The sequence below is a fragment of the Ambystoma mexicanum genome, chromosome 1p, assembly GCF_040938575.1.
Source record: "Ambystoma mexicanum isolate Mex_15411 chromosome 1p, UKY_AmexF1_1, whole genome shotgun sequence".
In the NCBI taxonomy this organism is placed as follows: Eukaryota; Metazoa; Chordata; class Amphibia; order Caudata; family Ambystomatidae; genus Ambystoma; species Ambystoma mexicanum.
Genome location: NC_090921.1, coordinates 756,484,992 through 756,512,421, shown reverse-complemented (window position 1 = coordinate 756,512,421; position 27,430 = coordinate 756,484,992). Strand labels below are relative to the sequence as shown.

Genomic DNA, 27,430 nt, shown 5'->3' with positions numbered 1-27,430 from the left:
AAGTGTCGCTCTTGCAATCTGGCCACATCTTCGATCTCTGGAAAGGAGGGAATTTGTACATGAACATTAGCCAGAGATTGAACAATTTCTAATTCAAAATCCAAAAAGGAGAGCTTGTTTTCTGGAGTAGCTGCACGGTACACCACATAAGCATTGTACGTTGCCATATGCACAATGTGTGTGGCTAACTTTTTGTACCAGAAACGCGACTTGCGTTCAGCGTGGTATGACTCAAGCACTTGGTCATTTTTGTCTACTCCACCCATGTACTTGTAATCCAGAATGCAATGGGGCTTCAACACTTGCTGAGTCTGCCTGCGCAGAGGAACAGCTGAAGTACTTTCATCATGAATAGTACTTAGCATGTACACATCCCTTTTGTCGCAGAATTTCACTGCTAACAATTCATCCTGCCGCAATGCCATACATTGTCCCTTGGCCAACTTCTTACACACAAGTTGTCTGGGGAAGCCTTTGCGGTTACTGCGGATTGTACCGCATGCCAGTGTGCCCACATTGAACAATTCCTTGAACAGTGGAATTCCGGTATAGAAATTGTCTACATATAATTGATGTCCCTTGTGGAGCCATGGTGTGAGAAGATCCCAAACAATCTTCTCACTTGTCCCTAAATGGGCTGGGCAGCCCGGAGGGTTTAGGGTAGAGTCTTTACCGGTGTAGACTCTCATGCTGCTGACATACCCAGTGGTACTTTCACACAACATGTACATTTTAATCCCATATTGTGATCTCTTTGCTAGGAATGTATTGCCTGAATACAAGGCGACCTTTGAACAACACCAACGATTCATCAATGGATATGTTCTGGCTAGGAACATACACCTCTGCAAATCGGTGAGTGAAGTGGTCCAGAAATGGCTTAAGTTTGAACAGCCTATCAAAGTTTGGGTCCGTTTTGGGTAATGCTGCTGAGTTGTCATTGAAGTGCAACATACGGTGCAGTGCTTGAAAGCGATTTCTGCTCATTGTAGCTGAAAAAAACGGGCAATAAAGTGGTGCTACAGTAGACCAGTATATTGCGACAGACGGCTTGTGTCCAATTCCCATGAGCAAAATGAGACCCCAAAACTGTCTCATTTCAACATCGTTTGTGGGTACCCATGCTTGTGCTCTGGAGTGGGGTTTTAGAGTAGGACCCCTAGACCTCATGAACTGCGCAGCGTATAAATTGGTTTGCTGGACCACATCTGCAATGAGCCCATCATCAACAAAAAGGTTGAAAAAATCAATAGGCTGAAACCCTTCTGTATTCACTGTGCACCCTGATATACCAGTGAAAGGGGGCACAACAGGCTGAGCCATTGCTGGAGGCACCCAGAGCGACTCTTGAGTCATGCCAGGAACTGCCACATTGCGTGGCCGTCTTGCACGTCCCCTCCCCCTTACAGGACCCCTGCGTGTGGGAAGTGTGCGAAAAGGTGGACGCTTTCCTCCTTCCTCTTCTTTATTTGATGATGACGATGATGAGTGGGAGGAGGGACTTTCTTCAATGGCCATCTCACTTCCCCAATCACTTCCCTCGTGCCCCTCAGAAGCACTATCTGTTTCAGAATGCATGTACACATCTGTGCCTTGCTCTGAGCCAGACTCCATCACTGCAGCTAATGCCTCCGCACCAGACATTGATCGCCGAGAAGCCATGAGTACCCTCGCTGTGGAACCCTTCACTGCCCAAAGACCAGATGAAGACTGAAACAAGAAGTATGTGTGCTTCTGAAAGTATGGAACGTAGCACAGTAAGTGGTATTCAGTGCCACAAACCTACTCCACACAAGTACACCAAAAGGTCCAGACTTTGCTCACAAACTGTAGCAGCCCTCTGCAATATGACGTACTCCCTGCACGCTACAATAAATGGAGTAGTACTTTGCAAACACTCACGTGAAATGCTAAGGACCAGCTGACTGCTTTCCTACAAGTGGGTAGACGGCTACAACACACCTGCACCTAAAAGAAAGAGAACAAAAAATCTATGGACAATGTACTATTCCGCTCAACTGTACAGAAATACAAGCGTGGGGACGAGGACTTCAGCCACACTACCTATTCAGAAACAGCCAACATGCTTTGCACCATGCCATCCTCCATGGGATGCTTGTGGATGGGAAATCGAGGTGAGAAGGAACCATGCAACGTATTACTGATGGGGTGAGTTGAAAAGCCATAGGCAATGAAGAAGCAGAAAGGGAAGATAAATGAAGTACACGACTGGCCCTTCGGGGCAACTGCTGGCACACTTTTGACAAAAACACCTGCTCATTCATATAGGGGTGTCTATTGTAAGGGGAAAACTCACAAGGACAAAATTATTGCAAGGCCAAGCAAATTGATGTAGGCTGAAGCAAGTAGTGATGGGTACCTAAGAAATAAGTAGCAGAAACATACTGAATGCTTTGACATGCCATGAATGCAAACAATTGCTAGAAAGTGGAAGTCTCACTGCCAACATACTTACTACCATTTCTATTCACTTTTCACATCTTCCAGTGTGTCCATCAGTCACTGGGCAACCCCCCCCCCCTAAAATAGCGTCTGGGCAAAATCCATTGTTTCCAATGAACAGCTCCATGCCTGTTTTGGAAAGGTGCACCCCATCTCTGTGAAACATCACAGCACCTTTGATATTGCCATGGTGAATGGTCCGTATTCTGGTGTTGCCCTCTGTCAGTCTAGTGAACTCGCCATTCATTTTCCACACCGAGCGGTTGATGGCCCTTCTATTCCCTTGAGTTCTCCAATCCATCCTGGGAATCATCTGGGACCAGGCCACCACAGTGTTTGGAAACCTCTGTGCAATCCATTCAAGGTCTGCCATGAGCTGCTCCCGTACCTCCTTCCGTCCCACAGACGCAAAATCATTTCCTCCCAGGTGAACCACTATAAGGTCGGGGGGGGGGGGCCTTTCCTTTTGCTTGGGCAGCGATGATGGCTCCTCAGAGCTGGTGAAGGCGCATCCCCCCCACCCCAAACCAATGCACTGCAAGGCCATCCCTTCCAGACCCAGATGTAGGTGGCCCTCGGAAAAGTCGTGCAGCCCTTTGGATATAAGAGTGGCCGAAAATCCACACAACCCTCATCCTCACTAGGAAATGGAAACAGGAAAACCCCCATGATTATGGCTACACATACATTTTACCACATTACACAACAATTGCACCAATACATGACTCTTGTAACAATCCCAGACACACACTTCACCCATTCGGAAACCACCTCTCATTTGAGATAACAGTAGGTCGAAACATAATTGCCACATTATTTTCAGGGGAAGGAGGTGAAGAAGATAGTATGTCACCTTGTGCCAATAACACATTTGTGCTGGCGCAATTGTAATCAGTAAAAGTTGTCTGCTCCTGTGGCCCACCGCCTGCCCAGCACGGTGGTAAGGTGACTTGCACATGCTACATCGTTACAATTTGGCAGGGTGACTAGTCTCACAGAGGATATGAAGTCCACAGGAAGTGTGCTTTGTACGCTCTCTGAATATAGGTACCCTGACAGAATGTGCCACATTTATCACAAATGGGTGCACCTTCAGACACTTTCAATGTGAGTGTTTCGGCCATAGCTCCAGGACCACTAGTGACCTTGGGGGCACTTCACTACCAAGGAAGGGAGGTGGCCAAGGTCACACCCATCGCCCACCACTACCCTACATAGCTTCCTGGTCAGCACTACAGCTTTCCTCTCCTGGAAGGGATTGGACCCTGCCAGGGCACCCTGCACCCACTGCTGAATTTGGAGGACAAAATATCCACCTGGGGGACGGACGCCCAAGGCCAATGATACCCCCCTCTCTAGCTACCCTGCGTTAGTTTTTCCCCCTGCAAAAGGATGGGGACCCTGACAGGGCACACTGGGACCACTGCTGGAATTGGACCATAGAAATGGTGAACTTTGCAGTGAAAGGAATGAGCTCTGTAACAAGTGTGCATAGCATGCTCCGAAAAAATGACCATCTATATAACTACTGGAAAAACTTTTTTTAAATTTGCTGCTACTTATGTCGGCCAAACCTTTCCTTCTGCAAAGCAGCTACCTTACTCAATGCAAGGCACACCCATCACTGGCCCCCGACCCTCCCCACTACCCTTTCCCACCCTTATCACTGACAATGCAGCCACAATTCCTTCCACCGCAGTAACCCTCCACCCCCACATTACCAAGTAATAAATGTTGTACTTACATAAGTCAGCAATAGCTTTTCAGTAGCCGCAACTGCAAAGGAAACATAAAAGAATTAAAATCAATGCTTTGCCTACCAATTACACATCCAAACTGTCTGGCAACTATCTGTACATTTTTCACTTCCTTCCACCAGTTCCATGACACTTCTCAGTCATCTACCACTACGGAAGGCTAGACTGCACACGGATTGGAAATGGAAATAAGACAAGTGGGCATATGGCATCCTGCAGAAAAAAATAAAAATAAATAAATCCCGGAAATCTGGCACCAAACCATCACTGTTTGGAAACATCTGTGCTATCCATTCCAGTTCCTCCATTAGCAGCTCATGTATCCCTTCCCCTCCCACAGACGCTAAATCTTTTCCTCCCAGGTGCACCACTGTAGGGTGTGGGGGTTGCATCTCCTTTTGCATGGACATCGCTGATGGCTCCACTGAGCTGGTGAAAGCACTTCCCCCTAACCCCAAACCAATGCACTAGGAGGGCATCCCTTTGAGAGCCAGATGTGGTTGGCCCTCGGAAAATCGTGCAGCCCTTTGGGTGAAAGAGTAGGCAATTATCTACACAACCCTCATCGTCACTATGATATGGAAACAAGTGAACCCCCATGAATATGCCTATACATACAGTTTACCAACTAGCTGAATGATTGTGTGAACACATGGCTCTTGTAACAATCCCAGACACACACTTCACCCATTCGGACATGCACCTCTCATGTGAATTTACAGTAGGTCATTATGTAATTGGCACTTGTGTTTTAGGGGAAGGAGGTGGGAAAGAGGTGAAGAAGACAGTATGTCACCTTGTGCCAATAACACAGTTGTGCTGGGGCAATTGTAATCAGTAAAGGTTGTCTGCTCCTGTGGCCCACCGCCTGCACTGCACAGTGGTAAGGTGACTTCCACACGCTACACCATTACACTTTGGCAGAGTGACTAGTCTGACAGAGGATATGACCTGTGTAACCTCTCCGTGTGTAGTTACTCTGACAGAATGTGCGCCATTCATTACACATGCATGCAAATTTGGACACTTTGATTGTGAGAAATTGGGGCGCAGCTCCTAAAGTACTGGTGAACTTGGGGCCATTTGACTACCAAGGCAGAGAGGCAGCCAAGGTCACACACATCAACCACCACCACACTACATCTCTGCCTGGCCAGCACTGCAGCTTTCCCCTCTAGGACGGGATGGGGACCGTGCCGGGGCACCCTGCACCCACTGCTGCTTTTGAGGGACAAAATATCCATCTGGGAGATGGACGCCCAAGGCCAATGACTTCACCCCCCACCCCTCCTGCCCCTCTAGCTACCCTGCGTTACAGCTTTTCCCCCTGCAAAAGGATGGGGAGCCTGGCGGGGCTCACTGGGACGACTGCTGGAAAAGGACCACAAAAATGGTGATCATTGCAGTAAAAGTAGTGTTCTCTGTATCAAGTACACGTACCATGCTCAGAACAAAATGACCATCTGCATTACTACCGGCAACATTTTTGAAAAGGAGCTGCTACTTATGTCGGCCAATTTTTCCTTCTGCAAAGCAGCCACCTTCCTCAATGCAAGGCACTCCCATCACTGGCCCCCGAACCGCCCTACTCCCCTTTCTCACCCATACCACTGACACTGCAGCCACAGTTTCTCCCACCACAGTAACCCTCCACCCGCACATTACCAAGTAATATATGTGGTACTTACATAAGTCAGCATAAGCTTTTCAGTAGCCGCAACTGCAACAGAAACGTAAAAGAATTACATTCAGTGCTTTGCCTACCAATAACACATCCAAACTGTCTGGCAGATATCTGTCCATTTTTCAGCTCCTTCCACCACATACATGAAACTTCTCAGTCATCTACCTCCACAGAAGGCTGGACTGCACAGTGATAGCAAACTGGCCTAAGACCAATGGGTGTATGGCAACCCCCAGCACACAAAAAAACATTGCACAGATGGCTAAGTGGCAAACTTCCCTCCCAGGGAAACAGCACTGTTCAGCTGCACTGGGGGGCGTTTTGTCCGCAACCCGGCCAAGTGCGTTCCTGGCCACCCCAATACCTCCCCAGAGCACCCACTTCCTTCACAATAGAACACTACAGGCCCTGTTCACCCCCATCCCAATAGCAATGTGCCCTCCACCCCCTATAAAATGTTGGAATAAGCAAAATTTCATACGTACATAACAAGGGAGAAGCTTGAACTGCTCAAGACCTGTAAAGGGAAGAACAAAACATATATTATCTGTGTCAGCCCACCCAAATACCAGACCACCCATATTGGCCCCCACTGTTGCATTGACCTGTACGTTTTGGGCACCCCGGCGCCGGACTGGCACACCAATGTGCCCCTCTACGCCAAGGCAGGTATAGTAAACGAAGAACCCAATTCAAAATGGCAGGCTGCCCTTTTGTGGGGGCGGAGGGGCCCCCTACACCGCTGTGGAATTTGCTAACGTGAGGGGGTTGCACCTCTCCATCACCACACCAATTTGAGGGGCGGCCCATCTCATGTAGCCCTCCCAAGGGGCAGATAAGGGGGGAGGCTGTCCTGCACTCCTCCCTGGGCTCAGGCGTCCGTTCCTAGGAGCAGATATCTGGTCCCAGGGAGGGCTGCATGACATGGCACCCACTCCATTGTGGGCAGGGGGGGGGGGTTAACGCCCCATTCCTTTAGAAACTTTCCCAACCCTTTGGGGTGCCCCACCGCCCCCCCTAAAAAACCTTCCAACAATTTCACTTTTTTCCTTTGGTAACCCAACTCCCCTTTGTGCACAGGGGCACATTGGTTTGCCAATCTGGCACCGGAGTGCCCAAACCTTACTGCCCCATCTATTGGGGGTCCTGCCCCACCTTTTGGGGAGCCCCCCCACCCCACCCCCAATGGCTGGGGGACACACCTCATGCAGGCCTCCCTGGGCCTCCTCCAAACGGCTGGGTGAGGTACACCCCACCTCCATTTGGGGTGAGGGGGGAGAGGGCCACCCCAAAAGGTGGGGCAGGACCCCCAATAGATGGGGCAGTAGGGTTTGGGCACCCTGGGGGCAGATAGCCACACTAATGTGGCCATCTGCACCAAGCAAAGTTGGGTAAACAAAACTCAAAATACAAATTCACAGGCTGCTTTTTAGGGGGGGCTGAGGGCCACCCTAAATTGGCAGCTAATGATGTACCGCAACGGGGGGTGGCCCTCAACCCCCCCGACCCCAAATGGAGGGCCCCACCTCATGCAACCCACCCTGGGGGCAGATAGGGGGGGCCCACCTCATGCATCCCTCCCTGGGGTCAGATGCCCCTTCCTAGGAGCAGATATCTGCCCCCAGGGAGGGTTACAAGGGGTGTCCCTTTCTACTTCGGTGGGGGGGGGCATCCCCCCCCCCTTTCATTCAATAAAAAATCCATGGTGGCTAGTGGCCCCTCACCCCCACCCGTTCCCCCACCCCCTTTCCACATACTTTCAATTTTTTTTTTTTCATTCCCCTGGGGCAGATGGTCAGCCCTCTGCCCCAGAGTTCTCATGCATGTGCCCCCATGCTTTGGGGGCCGGGAGGGGGGAGAGGGCTGCTTACTTGAGGCAGCCCCCTCCCCCCCTCACAAACTGATCCATGGTGGTCTAGTGGGTTGCTGGTCACGGATCGAGCGCTCTGCGCCGATCCGTGACCAGCAATGCCTCATATATGTGGTGTCCTTGGAAAGGGGGGAACCCCCCCTTTCCAAGGACACCATTTTTTACAAAATCCCTGGTGGTCTAGTGGGCCCCAGGGCCCCAAACCACCTCCCTCCATCCCTCGATTTTTATTTTTTTTTATTTCACCCCTGGGGGCAGTGATCATCTGCCCCCAGGGGTCTCTGCCGCTGTGGCCCCATGCCTTGGGGCCACGGGGGAGGGGGGAGCTTACCTAGTAAGCAGCCCCCTCCTCCCCCTGCGTCACAAACGGATCTGTATTGATCCGGTGGCATTGCTGCCCACGGATCGCGCGCCCTGCGCGCGATCCGCGGGCCGCAATGCCACACAATGGGTATCGTTGGAAAGGGGAGAATCTCCCCTTTCCAACGATACCCGCCTCGATCTCCGGCTTGAAATACAGCCGGAGATCGAGGCGGACAAAGAAGGTCTCTTACCTTCTCTCTTCCCCGCAGCAGCCGAAAATGTCTGCTGCGGGGAATTTACTTTCAGTTTCACGCCGACGTGCGTTACGCACGCCGACGTGACACTGAAGGTAATCCAGCCCCCTCGCAGTGAGGGAGGACCTCCCCCTCACATAGCCCGGGGGTTGGATTACAGTTTTGAGCGATCAAAACAAGGTGCCGAAAAGGACGAGCTATCCCGTCCTTGGCACTGCGTGTGCACTGTCAAGGACGAGATACCTCGCCCTTGGCACTTAAAGGGTTAATTGACCAATGCTTGCCGTTAATGTCTTCGAATTCAGTAGTTTGCTCATATGCATATTTACATTGTGGGCAAGTACCACATTTTCTGAAACCAAATTCTTTTTTATTTAGCCATGTACCTCGACTGTCCCTTGCTGCGTCCGGCAGAAGGGATGGACTGAGAATAGACTTAAGTGTACTGGCTCTTTTATACGTTAAACGTGGATGATCACCCACGAAATCACTAATGTGATCATCCAGTTTCAGCAGGTACCAATGTCTTTTCAGTATTTTCTGAATTCTCTGGTGATCAGAACAGTATTGAGTGATGAAACGTATTGCCCTGCTTGAATCTGGATTGACCTTGGGTCGGCATCCCAACGTGTCTTGTTGATTCATCAGTCTGGTTTTCTTGTATGCCGTTCTTATGGATTTCTCCGAATAACCTCTTTTTCTGAAACGTTGACGTAGTAGGGTACACTTCTTCAAATTTGATTTCATGTTGACAATTGCATCTTGCTCTAATATATTCGCCCAATGGTATATTGGGCCACAATGTAAATATGCATATGAGCAAACTACTGAATTCTAAGACATTAACGGCAAGCATTGGTCAATTGAACAAGGGATAAATTGTAAGACTAAATTTGTTTACAGTATTGTTTGTGCATGCAAGAAATTTTATATAGGGAGCACGAAGAGAGACTTGAGAATCAGAATACGTGAGCATCTGGCGAAAATTGGTAGCCAGGACCCATCGATCCCACTAGCCGATCATTGGCAGCAGGTGCATCAACTGCATAACAAATCCGAGATCACATTTATTGGTCTACAACAAGTGACTCTGAACAAAAGGGGTGGGGATGGGTTAAAAGCTCTAAGACAAGCTGAAGCACGAGCTATCTGTTATTTCAATACGACTGTCACAGGTCTCAACAGTGACAGTGAAATGGCGTCATTCTTGTAGTGTTAGCTCATTTTAACATAGTCCTGACAGTACCTGTAGTACCGCTCAGCTTTAGAGAGGTTTTTCGTTTGTCGAAGTGCAACATAATAGGTGCAATTAGTAGTAGTCTCATTGTAATGTATTTCCACTCAGATATTACCCAAGGATACTTGCTAGTCTCATGACATGTTATTATTGGGTGAGAGCACGTATTAAGACTTTAATACAACGGGAATTATATGTACTTACACATAAAAATTTCTCCTGGAAAGCTAATTTTGGTTAAACTTGATCGTTAAAGCAGAATCTTGAAGAGACTTGAAAGGTATTAAGGCATTTTCTATGGGCGTTAGAACCATTTAGCAATGGCGGCCTAAAAACACACAATGGCAGTCATAATTGCTCGAATCACGGCAGACGTTTCGCAACGTGCCGTCGGACACGGAGCACCATGGCGACACTTCACACGTTGCCATGGCTACTTTGTACAACTTAGTTATCAAAATGGTGGACGCAGACGGCGCTGTATCTCTGCCAACGCGTGTTATTTTTCAGTCCGTAGGAAAACATTTTCAGTCCGTAGGAATCGGGTAAGCGTGAGCAACTCTCGATGGACCACTTGCATCCAACGGTCTAGGTAGAGCGTAGTATGGTAATGTTAGTTTTTATTAACACGTAATCCAACATGGTTTTAGGATTTGATGTGTGATTTGACACATTAGCTTGGTGTTGGGGTTTCTTCTTAACCTAACGCATTTGATGAGGGATTTCAGTTATAGTGCATGGACACTTTTGGAATAAGAAACAAGTGGAATTGCAATGCTTAGTACGTATGTCACAGAGGAGAGAGGTTAACTACTTCCACTTTAAGAATTAGTGCCCAGCCGATATCCATATCACCAGAGATCTGATCCTATATTAACTTGATTTCAAACTTCCTATTGGGGATTATACCCAGTTATTACTGCAGGGACAACAGTCCTATGGATATATTACTAGACATTAAGGGTAAGCATACTTGCTCGAAATATCATTGGGATAATATGTCGGTCAGTTGACCGTTATGGACCAATTACCCTTGAACCAAGTTATTGATTGTTTTCAATTTTCCTTCCCTTTGCTCTGTCTTTTTTATATCTTTGATTTTGGAATAATGTGCATACGTAATGTGATTTTCTCCACACCCTTGAATCCTCCCTCTCACCAATCCTTGTTTTTCTGTCATCTTATAATTTTATTTTTACTTTTATTGTGATGGATACACGCGTATTGCGGCAGGATGGAATAATGCCTGTGCAATATGATTTCATAATTGGTTTTGTACTGATATTGTGTTTGTATTGAAATCATACATAATTTTGCTAAACTATAACACACTTCTGATGTTTTGCTGTGAAATTATATGTAGCCCAGATTTGAAAAAGGCTCAGCAGAGCCGAAACATGTTATCGTTTATGGGCTTTTGCTCAAGAAGTGTGAATATGTGACATAATTAAACATACACACATTTTTGATGGTGCCGAGTCCTGGAGTCTCTTCTATTTTACACTGTTTATGGTGACGGTTAGGCTTTATTACCGTCCGGATCCAGTGACCTTTGACATCTGTAATCTCATCCTATGCTTGAAGACACAGCATTATATGGCCAATCCAAAATACTGATATTTATGTAAGGGATTGTGAGGTGTCGCCCTACAGAGCAACTTTTTCCAAAGCCATTTTCTTCCATTACCAAACATACCCTCTACGTGTGATTTCTCCTCTACATTTCATAATGCTACGATTTGGCACAAAAAGGAAGTACTTGCAGACTTTAATGCTCATGGTACCAGAGGACTAGTAGCTACTTGCAGAGGAGTGTACTTGTGTTGACATCTGTCAAGTGGCTATGTGGGCTTCTTTGCACGGGTTCGCAAATCATTATTGCGTGGATTCCTTGTCCGCTCAGGCAGCGTGATTGTCATTCAATGCTTCCCTCACATAGAATGCTTGTAACCTATTACAGTTCGCTCCACTGGTGGCTCAGTGTTTCCATAGCCATACTTGCACTGGAAGTTATTTATTAGATGAGTAACATTTGGGAAGGAAGTTCATCCATTAGAAAGAACATTATTGAAGATAAGTAATTTGCCCTTTGACCTATGCCCCCTCCCATTTCTTTGCTGAAGGGACTGATCTACTATACCTGCTAAAACTGGCCACGTGGATCTCACCCGCTGGACAAACTGCTCTCTTTTATCCATTTCCCAAAGTGCGAAATTCCAAGTGTAGAGTATATTGAGGTGTATGATATTGATCCTAGGTCAGCTATGTAGTAGCTATCTGTTATTTGAGTTAAATGTGTAAGAGTGATCCCTGAATAAGAGTTGAACTTTGCATGTTATTTGTAATGCTTTTGGATCATTTGCACTATATGTCTAGGCTAAAGATCCCTTTTTCTGCTTCCACATATAGGAGGATGTCACAGGTAATTCTCTAAATGTGTTACTAAGGGACAACAGAACAAGCCCAGACGAAGAGCTTACAGTGTCCTGTCTCAGCCTCTCAGGTAATGGGGTTTAAGAGTGTGTGCTTGAAACTAACTGCTAGGAGTGGAATTAATTCACCAAATCAGAATGCTTTGAGGTGTTCTATCTTTGAAGTGGCATGTTCATGTTGGCTGCGTTAAAATGCAGAAAATTGGGGTACATCCCGTTTAGTACTTTTAAGACCCCAGATAGATGAGATCAAAGTTAATCTCCAACACAGTATGTTCTTTTCAACATTTGATATCAGAACAGCTATAATAAGGGCTGCAAACACTGAACAGGGAGCTCTGTCCTTGATCAGTGAGAAAAGAGTTAATCAACTTAGCCTTGGGTGACATCAGACTCTAGAGAATTTAGCCCAAGTGTAATGATGGATACAAGAGCAGAATACAGCCTCTTGGTGGTGTGATCTAGTGACAGATTACTTAACACAAACAATATAGTTCAAACTCTTTATTAGACCAGTAAGGCTTGGAAACCATTTTTCTGGATGAGACTAGGCTCTGGCTGTGCCGTGAATTAGATATTATTCTCTCCCAGGGATGTAGTGCCCAGCAGCTACTTGACAACTCAATCCCAAGCTTATAGTGCCCCTGTCCCTCGCAAGGGGATTTGGGACAAAGTACCCTGTTTGCTCTGCCAGGTTGATCCTGACTCCTATGGAGATAGTACCCTGATCAATCTGCTAGATGATTCATGCCTCCTAGGCAAATGGTACCCTCTTTGCACTGCCAGGTAGTTCTGGCCCTCTGGGGATGTAGTAACCTTGCTCTAGCAGGTGCTTTGGGCCTCCTAGGGATATAGCCCCTTGTTCTCTCTGCCTAGTGATGCAGGCCTTTTATCGATGTATAGTGTCATGCTTGGTATGGATGGAAGACCAGGCACTTCTAGGGGTATAGCAGTTTGTGCCTTGCTTTCTATCTAACTGCTTTCCAAGACCCAACCTTGCTTCTGCTCTCCATCTACCTCCACCTCCAACAACCATCTGAGGCAGTAGGCCGCCTTTTTAAAGTCACCTGTTATTTTCTTAAGTAGGTGCCTTTGGTTTTGTGGGGGAGAGCTTTTCAAAAGGCGAACAACCATCTTGGAGTCTGGCAGAAATGGCTACAGGTCTTTGCACTCATTGCCACCCACTTTGATGCTTTTTCATACTCCTGTGCGGTGGTCCGGCATCTCAACTCCTGATGTGCTCCAACAATGCCCTGCTTACTCTCCATTGCAGGTATCGTCAGTGATTTGTGAACCCTAGTTGCATGCTTCCTCTTTTCGGATCCCTGGCCATGGCTCTGTACTATCGAGGAATAAGGATTTGATGTATCCTGTTGTGCTCATCAAGTGCAAACCCTTCCTCAGGAGCCCCATCCATGCAGCGTACATCTCCACCCCGTGGTGGACACTCACAGGGTTTGATGTATCCTGTTGTGCTCATCAAGTGCAAACTCTTCCTCAGGAGCCCCATCCATGCAGCGTACATCTCCACCCCGGGGTGGACCCTCACAGGCAAATAGAGGTGTTGTCCTGTTATGCAGGGGTGTTGGAGGGTAAAGTAATTTTATTTGGTGTGTGAACTAAGGAGATTGAGGGTCAACTGAGTACCCCATTGGAGCTCGGGAAATGTATAGATACATCAGGGGACTAATTTATTTTCTATACAGGATCCTCTCCCAGTCTTTCATCCCCACTAGCTCCTCTACTTCGTCCAAGTAGGGCAACAAGAATACAGTTTTTAACCCAGTCATAATAGCAGAATTAGGTGACATTTACATTCTTGGATGATTAAATTCAGCAAAGGTTAACATTCATGCACTCTGTTGAGCCAGTTGCATCATGTAGCAGAGTAGAGTTTCGCCTTACAGTAAAGAACAATTTTAGAATACAGAGCTGAAATTATAGTTGCAGGCAAACCTCTTTAAGCATAGGAGATAATAGAGTGGCAGTCACTTCCATGGTGAGCATTCAGTTGTAGTGTGACCAGCACACGCAGGAAACGAAGACCAGGAATCAGTCAGAATGAAGTATATACCCAGAATGTTGAGATGACAGTCCAACCTTGTATTAACAAATCATTTTTGCTTGCTAGATCACTTAAGGCCAGATGATCAGATCTAATGTGGAAATGGACTTGCTTCCCCTTGATCAGTCTTATACAGTTGGTTTGGACATTACTGCATTTTTCTACAACATGTCATAGCTCGTGTGACTCTGAGATCTTATCTGCAGGCATTCACAAACTACCTGTGCTTAATATTTTGTTGGTCACTTATAATATCCAGCATATTACCCTCGTTTGATCCTGTAGAACATCCTCCAACAAATCAATCTTCTCTGATCAAAGCTTGGACTTCTGAACATTTTGTTCTGTAAGCCTGACAGATGGCAGCTTGGATGTCATGTACGGTGTACACCAGGGAAGGGTAGGTCTGTCAAATTCTGTAGGTATATTTTGGAAACCGTACTGGCATTGAGGGAAAGGCACTTCTGTCCAAATAATTGGACATTAATTGGATCTGATCTCAATGAATGATATGGTACTGCAAAGCTACCAATGTTTTTGTACAAGGATTAAATCTACTTTTAAGCACCCCTGTGTATAAACAGTGTACTAGCCACGTTTAATGCGTAAAAACAGGCACATACCATTCTCCCAACAAAAGAAATAGGGAATTAAAATTCTCCAATCATGCTCCTGTCCCCTCTTTCCTCCATACAGATGGGAGTCCATCTCAGGGGGATGGGACTGGAGCCATCTTTATAATGCAAAGGTAATTTCCCATGTACGTTGTTAGGCAGAAACCTGTGCAGTTCCCTTAGGGACCACTGCAAGAGATTTAAGACTACAGGTGTTTGGCAGTAAACCCACTTGGTAGCAGTCTGTACCACACAGATTCACTTGGTAGCTGTGGCCGAGCAGTCAGACTTCCCTCAAGAAGAGTTAGGCAGTATGCAGAGTATACACAATAGGTACAGTGACACAGTAGCACAAACAAACACTGACCAGAGCTTTGGTGTAAAAGTATATAATTATTTATTTAAAAACACACTTGTGATTTACACTAGCAAAAACGAGGTAAGTAAATTCAACACAGTCACCATCATATATATACAACCCTATTCACTTATTAGACAAGTCTTAGTGAGAAACACCACTTATTTGCAGACAGAGGTGAGCGTTTAACATAAGATGACACTTTAATAAGTTGTAAAGAAAGGGAGGGGAAAAGGCAGAGTTAAAGAAGCACACAAATTTCAATACTTCTTCAAAGAACCACAGTAAGGCAGGATAGGCAGAGTTCTACTGGAGAGCAAGGAAGTCAATTCCAAGGCCCACTCTTGGAGAGAGCAAGCAGAAGGGGTCCAGGTTCACCAGGGGGTTATGCCCAAAGAGTCTTTGTAGATAGTTCGCACAAAAAGGATGAAATTAAAGTCAGGAAACGTTAGCTAGGTTGCCCCAGGCCAGCCCAGGTTAGAAAGTCGAGGCTTTACTGTCACCCCGAACAATCTGTCGCAAGGGAAGCCAGGCGGGACACAGTACCTTAAGTGTGAAGGAAGCTCCAGCGGGGGCAGTTGTTCCTGTCAGCAGGTGCAAGTCAGTGTTTCGTCCCGAGGAAGAGGTATCGCCGTGGAGGAAAGATGAAGGTCATTGCACTGCCAGGGAAGAAACCAGCCGCGGAGTTCTCCGGTTAAAAGGCACTACCCTTCTCTTCGCGGTAGTGGTAAACCGTGGTATTCCGGTTGCCGGGGTGCTTGGCATGGGCAAGGCGGCCACGAGATGTTCCAGGAAGGTGAAAAGAAGGTAAAACTGGTTATCCCCACCAGTCAAAGGAAGACTCTCCGGACTGGAGATCTCCTCTGTCGTCGGGAAAAGTGGTGAGACGGTTCAGCAGGGCTCCACCGGTGGTGTCGTCGTTGCAGGTCGGCTCAGCTTCTCCCTCCTCGGATTCTTAGGTCCTGTGGCGACTTGTGAAGTTCCAGTCCCCAAAGCCCTGCTTTTATGCAGCACACCCCCATTCACTCAGCCTAGCTGTCAATCAAACATGCCAAGTGGTGAGCCGACCGGCTCACCACTTGGGCCAATCACACAAGAGTGCGACTTGAGTTACCAAGGTAACTCAGTCCAGGGTGCCTAAACCCCCTCCCACACCCCCTGTGGTACCCAGAGCGGCACCACTTTTGGAGGCTTCTGTGGAGAAGCCCGCCAAAAAGTGAAACAAAGGGCTCGACTTGGGTTGGAGTCACAGAAGAGAACACAAACGCCATTTTAGATTTGAGTTCTGGCAAAAAATATCAACCGGTGAATTAATATTAAATAAATAAACTGGCGGTATGTTCGAGGCTATAAGAATTAAATAATTAAAGTTGGTAGCCTTGAACAATGGGAAAATCCCATAGAGATATATTTGCGGTCGAATATAAAAAGTAGTATCCACTGCCACCAGCCAAAACTCGATCAGGGGGGACGGAGACGTGCCCCCTCGAACAACAGACCCCGGGGCAATCGAATTGCCCCGACCAGTACGTCCACAATATGATGGTTTGTACTGGTTTCTGTTCATAATTTGGGACTAGTAAAGCCAATGGTGAATTTACATGCCCTTCCCAGGGTATGGAGTCTATGTTGGGGGGTCGCTACGACACCCCTGGGTTACGGCACGGAGGGTGCTGTGTAACCCACATAAAAAAAAAACACATGAGACCTGATGGAGTAAAAGACCCCATATCCCATAAAACACATGGGCCCTCATTACGACCCTGGCGGAATCCGCGGTGCTAAATGCACCGCGGAGCATGGCGGAAAGCCGCCGATAGCGCCATGGGGGTTGGCGGATTTACCACCCCATGCTGACCTTGGCGGAGCGGTAAATCCCCAATCCCCATTTTACCCTTCCCCATTCCCATTCTTGCCCCATAGGGTATAATGGGAGTGGGGAAGGTGTTAATTACGCCGCCGTAAAGTACGGCGGCGTAATTAACAACGAGGTCCCTTAGCGCCATGGTTTTCTCCGCCCGGTAAAACCAGGCGGAGAAAACCTCCATGGCGCTAAGGGAACTCGTAGTACGGCGGACGGGTCCGCCGCGATTAGCGCTGGCGGAAACCCACTCCGCCAGGGTCCTAATGAGGCCCATGGAAAGTTAAAGGAACACCTCAAATCATGCCTAGGAATGGGAGCAAAAGAATCTCACTCTTAGCAAGACAGAAAAAAAATAAACCCCAAAAATCCAGCAAAGCTGCTGGGGGACTCACTAGGCTTGGGAAATTAGCCTTACAGAGAATTCTCCCTAACATACGTTTAAAGCAATCTGAGGCATGCTCACCCATGCTGACTCGGCACACCAGCCTTGGCCATCAGTCCTTTTTACCACTCTGACAGGACTGGCTGCCTTGGACCTGCCGCATTGTGTTAGCTTTTCTAACTTTTTACATTCAAGTGCCAATTCATCTCCCCATCACTGCCATACAGCCAACATATGCCGCATATCACTGGTTTTAGCTCCTGCACCTCCTGCCTGAGGAGATTTACTATGTCAAGACACCTATCGGTAAAGCCTGAGGTCTCCAGGGAACCACTCGCGTGGGATACCTGCCTATCCTGTGGTGCAATATGTTCTCAAGTGGAAGGACCTTTTTGGCAGATCTCCACCTTTACTTGACAGAGTAGTTTTTTTGACTCCAGCTCTGAAGAGGTTTCCACGCTCTTGTCATGAGTGCTTTTTTTCCCAGGCACTCTGCCTTGTTGACTCCGTTCCAGGGACCCACTGTTGGTAGGAGTCTCTTTGTATCCTCTAAGGCCTACCAAGGTGGACTGAGGTAGTCCAGGCTCTTAGAGGCCTTCTGTCCAATTGCTCATCTATGCCTAGCACCGGAATACGGTCCGAGGGGGCACGAGTAACATTGACCCCCATCCCTGAGGGTATGGACATATCTTCTAGGATCATTACCACTGAAGTACAAAATGGCTGGTACAGAGAAGGTGGCATCCAAGGAGTACACCAGGTCCTCAAGGGAGGCTGCGTCAAAGGAGCACCCCATGACAAAGGAAAGGAAACCTTCAGGGCAGATCTATGAAGCTTGTCCAGGATCCCTCACAAACTCATCCCCAGGTGAGCTGGCTAACGGATACATCTTCAAGGAGCCCGATTCTCAGATGCCTCTACCGGCTATGGTCCCTTTGGTATCATTCCTTCCCTACCCGGACTGGCATGCATCAGACTGGCATGCATCAGACTGGCATACATCATACCCATCCTGATCTTCAGCCCCATTACCTTCAAAGGCTCTGCAGCATTAGCAACTTAATGGGTGCCTGCCTCTGCATTGTGGACTCTAACCATTCGATCTAAACTGACAACAGTGTTATGGACTCCTTCAGCATCTACCTAGTGCCCTTCTCGAGCTACTCAGGAAGATCAGTTCTAAGATATATTTCAAACCTTCAATAAATCCAAGACTATGGCCAACTATTTTAAGGGCCTTATTAGAAAACTCATTCCACTAGCTCTGTCACCTGCAATGTGGCCAACCAGACTCTGAGGCAGCTCCTCAGCCCATTCAATCCCTGTACACTGGTTTAGCTAATAAGGACTCATATCAATCAACTGTACAGGATCTGATTTCCCAAGATCTTCCAAAGCAGAACAAGGTCTACTTGGGTGAAGCAGAGGAAGATATCCCTTATTCTGCAAGGGCCTTTCCTGATAGGATGCTGAGCCTGTTGGCGTTCCTGGGATTTGCTACAGCTGAGGAGCTCCTGCAGGAGTCTGGAGTCAGTTGTGGCCTTAGAGGCTTCAAACAGATTCTGCCTTTCTATCTAGAACACTGTTCTAATCGAGGTGACCATATTATATCAGAAACCTCATTGCAGCCTACCAACAAGAAACTGGATGCTGGCTACAGGCATCAGCCTTCAGAAAATCTGTGCCTGTCCGCCCACCCTCAGCCACACTGCACAGTGGTGACTTCAGCGTCTGTATGTGCTAAGTCGGTACTACCTCTTCCTCCACTTCCGTTTTCAGTACAGAAGACAAGTAGTTTGAGGTCTATGGCCTCAATGTTTACTCAAATGCCCCTCTATATTTCAGACCAGCCACTGCAGACGCTCTTCTGGCAGCAGGCAATTGGAGGCTGTGGGGAAAGCTAGGTAACTTCCAGCCTTCCTTGCAGCTGACAAGCAGCAACCCTTTAAATCAGGCTGGGTTGAGGCCAAAGTCATAGCCCCGGACTTACTAGAGGTGACTGTCCACCACATAGACATCCCAAGCAGAGGCATGGCCGTCAGAGCCGACATGCATAGAGTTGCCTATATGCACTTTACTAAATTAGTGCATGAGGTGCAAGACCAGATTATGCATGTCCCTTTTGACAGTCAGGATCTCTTTCATTCTTCCACGGAGTTTATCACACGGAAGACTTCATGCAGACAACCAAATCACTATCAGTGCTAGCCAAACCTTGTCCAAAGCCCTTTGATCCATCTCCCTATTCCAGGGACTCATGGCAAAGAGTGTTTGGTTGGTTTCTTAACTTCAAAGACAGAATTTCCAGGAATCACCATCTCCCTCAAAACAAAGAATGGCAGGACCTCCTTAAAGGCTTTTTTGCAGGTTCTTCCTTCCTTCTCGGCTGTTGCAGATGCAAAAATACACTGGGGCTCATAGGTTTGGTGATATCTTGCCGGTAGATCTGCCGAGATACCACCCACCTATTACTTTTACCACCACTTGGTCCGGCTATATAACAGCCGGATTGCAAGTGGCGGTAGGCAGTGTTTGACCCCATTCATTGTAGTCCATAGGACTCCATGGGGGATTTTGGCCAATTACAGCAGCAGTAATTCCACCAAGATTTGGCAGCAAGTCTGCCGATTTACCTCCAGCTCTGTGCTGGATGTTAATCCTCTTACTTTCTGCCAAACCTATAGTTGGGCGGTGCCGTAATGCAGCAGTATATGGTAATGCTGTTGCATTTTGCCCGTACCACCCAACTTGTAATCAACCCAAGTAACTGGGTAATGCAGGTCCACTCAACACCAGTTGGCTGCAGACTCTCTTCATCTGGATAGCTGGTGCAGCCATTTTCGGGGACCCCTGGATCCTTCCGATCATGCTCAAGGGTAATCAACTCAACATTCCCTCATTTACTCCTTCCCCGGCCCTACGATTCAGCTGGGATGTACTCTGCTTTTAGAGGAAATTTGTCAATGTTTTCCTCATGAAAGAATAGAGCCAGTTACCCCAGACCACAGAGGTATAGGATTATATTTAAGACTCTTCACCTTCAAACTTCTTCTCGTCAACCAAATATTCAAGGTGACCACACAAACATAAATCTTGGGAGTTGTTCAAGACGACTGGTTCTGTGCTGTGAGCCACAAAGATGCTCATCTCCATGTCCTGATCTTGAAATCTTAGACTTTCCATTGGGAGACACCATTATCAAAACCAGAATGTGCCCTTTCGACTCAATGCAACACCTTAAGTCTTCACCAAGCTCATGAATACAGTAGTCTGCTATCTTGGTCTCGGGGGAACCCATGCATATCCCGATCTAGATAATGGGGCAGAGAGAGAAGGCTCCAAGAAGGAGGCACTGCTTGTTGGAACCCTGGTTCGACCTAGCATTTTCCATCAATTTCAAGAATTCCATTCTTGTACCCACTCAGAGTAACATTTATGGGGTTTGTATGGGACTCTAAACGCTGTGAAGATCTTTCTGTTGGGCCTATGCATCTCAGAAAAAGGGTTTGAGTTTGTACAATTTTAAGCAAACAAGCCATCTGTGCCTGTTGGTTCCAGAGGTTTATGGGCTTTATGGCAGCATGTCTTGTGCATCCCACTGACTCACTTGAAAATGGAACGCTCACATTTACATCTACCAGACTCAGTCCGCAGGCAAACAATCCGATTGTGTGCAGACTTCACATCGCAGGACCTGGCCTGGTGGACTAAACCTCAGAATCGGATCAAAGGGGTTCCCTTCCAGGAGCCTGTCCAAGAGGAGTGCATCATCATCATTATCTCAGACTCCCTGAAGTATCATGGTCTATGGTCAGTTCAGGAGAAGACCCAGCACATCGATATATTTGGAATGTCAAGCCATCTTCAATGCTCTATGGATATTTCTGCCAGTACTTCGAGGACAATCTGTTCTCCCACTGACATACAGTTCTGTATCAACCAGGACGGGGGCACCACAGCTCTTCCCCTTTGTCATCTGGAAATGTTGATCTGGAGTTGGGCTACTTCACAAGGGATCTCTTGCAAAGCAATCCATTTTTCAGACGTTTTCAACACTGAGGGCTATTCACCTCAACAGATTGTCATTCGAATCACGAGTGGGCGATCAAGGAGTCCACATCGCTCCACATTTTTCTTCATTGCAGCCAGATGACTGTGTATATCTCCCAATTGCAAATGTCGTCTCTTTGTCTGCTACTGCAGAATCACAGAATTAATTGGGAAACTCTGACAATTCAGTGTGACTTTGTTCCTCTAGGCATTCCCACTGGTTCTGCTCCTTTTCAGAGTCCTAACAAAGTTAACGAAAACCAAGAACGCCACTCATTCTGATAGTGCCCCTGCCCAGCCCGATTCTGGTTTTCCGGCATTTCATATAGTGGGGCAATTTTCCTGCTGGACTGTCACAACCTCCTTCAGCAACAGCAGGGCAATGTTCACCACTGCTGCCCTTGATTGATAAACTTAGCCACTTGGTTATTGAGGAATTGACCTTGGGACATCTCTGACTGAATGTCCTTCAGGCTGTGAGGAAGCAATCCACCCAATCGTATTGATGGGGTAAAGGGGTGAGATTTTGCCACTCCTCATTGGATAATCACACAACCCTTCTTTTGTGTGATCTTTTCGATTTTGGCTTAATTTGCCTTTTTGGGTAGACTTGCTTCCGTTTGGCATCCATCAGAGCTTATCAGAACACTGAAGAGTCTTTTTCTTCCTCCAATCCTATTGTTCATAGGCACTCTGAAGGTTCTTTTAAGGCTCTATCCTATGGTTAGGAGACCTCACCCTATACAGTACTTAAACATTGTTCTGTCGGTTCATATCTATAAAGCCCTTTGAGCCAATGGTATGCTCAGCATTGACATTCCTGTTTTGGATAGTTGCCTTCTTAGTGGCCCTCAGATAGGCTTGGAAGGATAGCGAAATACAAGCTTTTTCAGCCACTGCAGCTTAAGCTATTTTTCACAAAGATTAGGTTGTTTTGAGAACCCTCACAGCTTTTCCTCCTAAGGCGTTTTCTCCTTCCATATTAATGAGGTGGTCCTTCCAACCTTTTCTCCAAATCCTCCGTTCACTGTCTAGATGTTAGAAGAGCACTTACGTTTTACATGCGCTGAACCCAGCAGTTCAGGATGCCTTATTTTCCACTTTTGGAAGGTGGAACCTAAATTCCCTAACATCCAAGGCAATGTTTGCCAATTAGCTCATGGTTTGTATTAATCATTGTCACGCCTTACAGAAACATTCTCCCCCAAAAAGGGATTTAAGACCATGATGTCCGGACTGAAGCAACTGCTGTGGCCAACAGTACTCTCTTAAGGCCAGCTCCAGAGGTAATGGTAAATTTGAACAAGCAGTCCTATCTTCTGAGTTTTCAGTGATATGCCATCGCCCCTCAGTATGGAGGAAAAGGGATGGGACCCAGGAGTAAGAAACAGTTACTCACCATAGTGACTACTGTACTCTGTGTATACTCGCCTTTCCCCAATCTGGCCCTCGCTCCGTCCCCCATATCCGATGAGTGGACAAAGGACTGACCTGCAAAGCTGGTGGTCAGCGTCTGTGAGGGCGAGCACATTCTTGTGTGCCTCAAATTTAAATGGAAATGTAGCTGTGTGTTGCAAAAAAAGTCTCTGTTGCAGTTGGAGGAAAGGGGGACTAGGAGTACAGTAATCACTACGTTGAGTAACATTTTCTTAACATAACATTGGTAACAATGGACACATACGAGCCTGCCCGCCGCCTGCTTCTAACCAAGATGCTTTACAAATATGTTTGTATCAGTTGTTCCAGAAAAGAAGTGCCACATCAAGTAACTCCAATATTATGACTACTGGAGACAGGGGTGGAACAGGGAGAGAAAAAACATAAGAAGGGGAAGGGGTTAGTAGGCAGGGACAGCCAAATAATGATGCAATTTAAGACCATATCGAAAAGAGATATACAGGAGAAAGTGTATGGCTAGGTAAAATAGTGGTTGAAAGGTATTGGAGGAGAGATGCCAAACCATGAGATTGGTAGGTGTATGCTGTCTTAACTGAAGCATGCGATTTCTCAGGAGATTGTAGGAGCTAAGGAGAACCTCTCCAGGTGTGAATGAAATGGAGACAATCACGTTTTGTTGACTGCAATGATGTTTGACTTGGAGGCCCGGTATATTAAACCTTTGTACAGCTTTTTATATTTTTCAACAGAGGAAACAAATCAAAATATTACTGCCTGCACCGGGGAATGGAATTATGTGAATGAAAATATGTGGTCGGCTCCACAAGAGAAATTGATGAATTATTCATTTTATGCAAAATGTATGCCTACAGGAAGGATTTCAGTGCTGTTTTATATAGATTAGTGAGGAAATAAATGGTTTTTATATTAAGTTTTTTTACTCTACATTGTTTGCATACAAACTTAAAAAACAGACTTTCAAAATCAAATAAAACAAACTGATGCAGAAATAGAAATGCACAATGTGATGTCATAAATAACTATGTTCGATCTGACATTAGCCCCAATACCGTTTAACACCATTTGTAAGGCATAACCAGGCTTCCTCCTCTGAATCAAACCCACTTCTTCCGCACTACCTCACACCGTTGCTTGAGATGATGTCAATACCCCTCCTTGCCCCTATATCTACGCTTTATTCGTTTTCGTTAATAACATTTCTCTGTTGTCCTGGCTCTCCCTCCTTCCCAACTGGTTGGGAACGCCTGCATCCGCAGGTGGGCTGGAAAAGCTGGCTGAAAAAGATAGCTGTCACTTTAAGAGTTTTAGAAGGGGAAGGGCCTACGTCACACTTGCATCCCCCTGCACGCCTGGCCCACATCTTGCCCTCACATCACCATCTGTTCACACCCAGTTCCTGTTTTTCCGCCTACTGGACGGGTCGGAACGTTTTGCTGTGCTGCGACTCCCTTTTCAGTGCGTTACTTTGGCTGTCCATCCCTTTTTTCCTAGTGATTGGTTCTTTATTTTCTCCAGCATGGGGTCTGGCATGGATTCACATGCTCATGAATATTCCCCGTCGTCGGGCCGGGAATCCCCGGTATAGATAAAAATCAGTATCAGTTTTGTTTCTGATTTGTCTTTCTTAGCAGTAACCAATCACTGGTCTCTGGGTCATACTGCCCCCAGCCAATGACTGCCCTCTCCCTAAGCCCCGCCTCTGGCAGCCATCCTCAGATTTTTACCGCACGTTCAAGTGTTGGGAGTCCTCGTGCTGTAGCTCTCGAGCTTTTGCTGCGTTTTCGTGCTTTTTTTCAGGAGATTTTTCAAATTTTTCCGGTTAAATAGAGCCTCAAGCTCCACCGTTTCTACATCCGATCAACAGGGATCCGTTTCGGAGTTTTCTACGCCCCTGAAGGGTGAAGATTTCGTCGAGTTGCGCTTTTGGAGGATTCCAGAAGTTCCGAGGGAAGCTGTTCAGGACCTGCCCTGGATGCCAGCTTCAGAATGTTTTCAAGGAGGACGAGCATTCGTTATGCCTCTACTGTCGCCATGAGGACAAGACGCACACGGAGAAGGACTGCGCGTTTTGTGGGATCATGTCGGAGCGGACCATGAAGGATCACCACCTCCGTCTCGCCAACTGGCTGGAAGGGAAGAGCCCGTCAGGCGAGAAGAAGAAAAAGAAGCCGGAGCGGTCTTCTAAGTCCTGTGAGGGCGCCCCGGCGTCGGGGGCCCAACAAAAGGCTAAGCACCGCGAGTCTGCGGGCACCGGGAGCGCCGAACGGTCGGGCTCCTTGGCTGCCAGGCAGGGCGCATCCTCCCCGGCGCCATCAACCACGAGCCAACGCTCTGGCTCGGGTAAGAGGAAGTCCGAGAACCCGGCAAAGCTTCTGGAGAGGCCCTGGTCGATCTCGAAGATGCCGGCAGAGGGGAAGCGAGGCTTGGACCCTCCCCCCAAGGTGAAGGCCCCAGGCATCCAGAAGGTGACGATGGCCTTAATTCACCCTGTTAAGACCTCGATTGAGGATGTCGCCGCGGCCCTGGCTCAGCCTGTGGAGGCTACACCAGTGGAGGCGCCCTCAGGACCCAGAGTCTCCCTGCCACCGCAGAGGGAGTCGTCTTTCAGGCCCATTGAGAAGACCCCCACAAAGTCCTCGTTGGAAAAGGTGGGGGAGGGGCCGGTGGCCATCGTGGATACGGACATGACCTCTGAAGAAGAGCTCATCGAAGTCGTGGAAGAGGCCCAGCCCATCGGGAGGGATCCCGACTAGGGCGACGACGAGAGCGACGGGGTCGCCGACAAGGCTCCTCAAGAGCCCTTGCGCCCGTCGTTTCCGGCGCCTCAGGACACTTCGGCAGCCATTTTGTCAGCGATTCAGTCCTTCTGTTCGGAGATAAGGACAAGGTTGCCCCTCCCCCCGACGGAGGTACCTGAGCCAGACCCGACGGGGGAACCGGAGCCAGGTCCTTCGGAAAGTCCACCGCATAAGGACGATGACGCATCCTACGCCACCTCTCCCACCTCTGCGGTCTGCTCTGCCTTCCCTCCGGTCTACTACCCACGGGGATGATACAGGCACGGACACGGCTACGACAGGTACAGATGACGACGGAGGCGACGACTGGACGTTTCCCATGTCGCCCCCTGCTCGGGCGTCCCCGCCCGAAGAAATTTGATCCTTTCATGCCATGATTTCCAGGGCATCCGAGCTCTTCCAGCTATGCCCAGAAGAGAAGAAGGAAGGGTTCCTTTACCAATGGCGCGAGGCTAAAAGGAAGACGGTCTTCGCCGTACCGCTTCTTGATGACATCTGGGATGAGGGACTCGCCCTCCTCAAGAACCCTGCCACGGCGCCGGCAAAGAGGGACCAGTATGAGAAGTAGTACCGGGTCTCCGACGCTGCCCCCTTGTGCCTTCGGGCGTAACCTACCCCGGATTCGGTAGTCTCGGCGGCGGCAAAGAAGAAAGCTGGGGGGGCATCGGCCTCGACATCAACTTCCCTGCCGGACGGCGAGGGCAGGAAGCTGGACACGATGGGACAACGGATCATCTCATCCGCAGCTACGACTATCAAGGCGGCCAACGCCCTGGCTATTGTAGCCCGAGTAGTCGTTCAAAATCGCCCCTCTGTTGGACTTCCTTCCAGACGCCAAAAGGGCTGAGGCCCTTGAAATCCTACAGGAGGGTGAGATTGCTTCGGACCACGCCATCACGGTGGCAACGGACATCGCTGACACCGGTTTCCGTCAGTTGGGCAACAGCGTTTGCTTGAGACGACGAGGATGGCTCAAGGCCACGGATTTCCGCCAGGACGTACAAACAAAGGTTTTGGACATGCCCTTCGACGGGAACAACCTGTTTGGGAAGGCGGTTGATGAGTCCCTTCAGGCCATCAAGACAGACACAGAGACTGCCCGGGCACTGGGAGTGCTCCAACGACGACGGCCGTCCTTTCGGAGCTCCGGAGGCAGACAAGGTGCCTCCAAGGGATCCGGCAGTGGCTCCTCCACGTACCGCCAAGCGGCAAGATCCTCGTCCCAGGAAGCCTACAGGGGACGAAGCAAGTCAGGTGGTGCCCGTCGTCGACAGGGAGGTTAAGGAGGCAAGGCGGCCTCCAAACAAGATTGAACCGACCGTGTGGTCGGGCCCCCGCCGAAGCACCCCGGTGGGAGGCTGGCTGGCGATGGTTCGTCAGCGTGTGGGAGTCCATCTCCACCGACCATTGGGTGCTGGATGCCCTGGCCCAAAGGCACGCCCTCGAGTTTCAGAAGAAGTGCCCTCGCATTCCGCCCGTGGCCAGGAAGGAAAATCACGTCCCTCAACTACTGTTGGAAGTAAGGGCGATGCTCAAGAAGGGTGCCATCGAGCTCGTCCCAAAGAGGCTTCGGGGCTCCGGAGTTTACTCAAGGTACTTCCTCGTAAAAAAGAAGACAGGAGGATGGCGCCCCATCCTGGACCTACGACGACTGAACAAGTACATCAAGGCACAGAAGTTCCGTTTGGTCACCCTCCAGCATGTGCTTGGACAGCTGGAGGAGGGCGATTTCCTGTCGTCGTTGGACTTGTAGGATGCGTACTTCCACATCCCCATTCTAAAAAGACACCGAAGGTTCCTCAGGTTCGTGGTCCAAGGGCGGCACTACCAGTTCATAGCCCTCCCGTTCGGATTGAAGTCGGCACCCAGGGTGTTCACCA

At 48.2% G+C, this 27,430-nt stretch overlaps 1 protein-coding gene across 6 annotated transcripts in view; it reads left to right on the top strand.

Moving 5' to 3' along the window:
• The window catches only part of TDRKH (tudor and KH domain containing), a 2,163,439-nt gene that overhangs the window by 1,918,306 nt on the left and 217,703 nt on the right, over positions 1 to 27,430 (top strand). For all 6 annotated transcript variants that reach the window (XM_069650772.1, XM_069650762.1, XM_069650739.1 and 3 more), the window contains one exon: positions 11,978 to 12,071. In XM_069650772.1, coding sequence (XP_069506873.1) covers positions 11,978 to 12,071 — 94 coding nt within the window. The remainder of the gene's footprint in view (positions 1 to 11,977; positions 12,072 to 27,430) is intronic.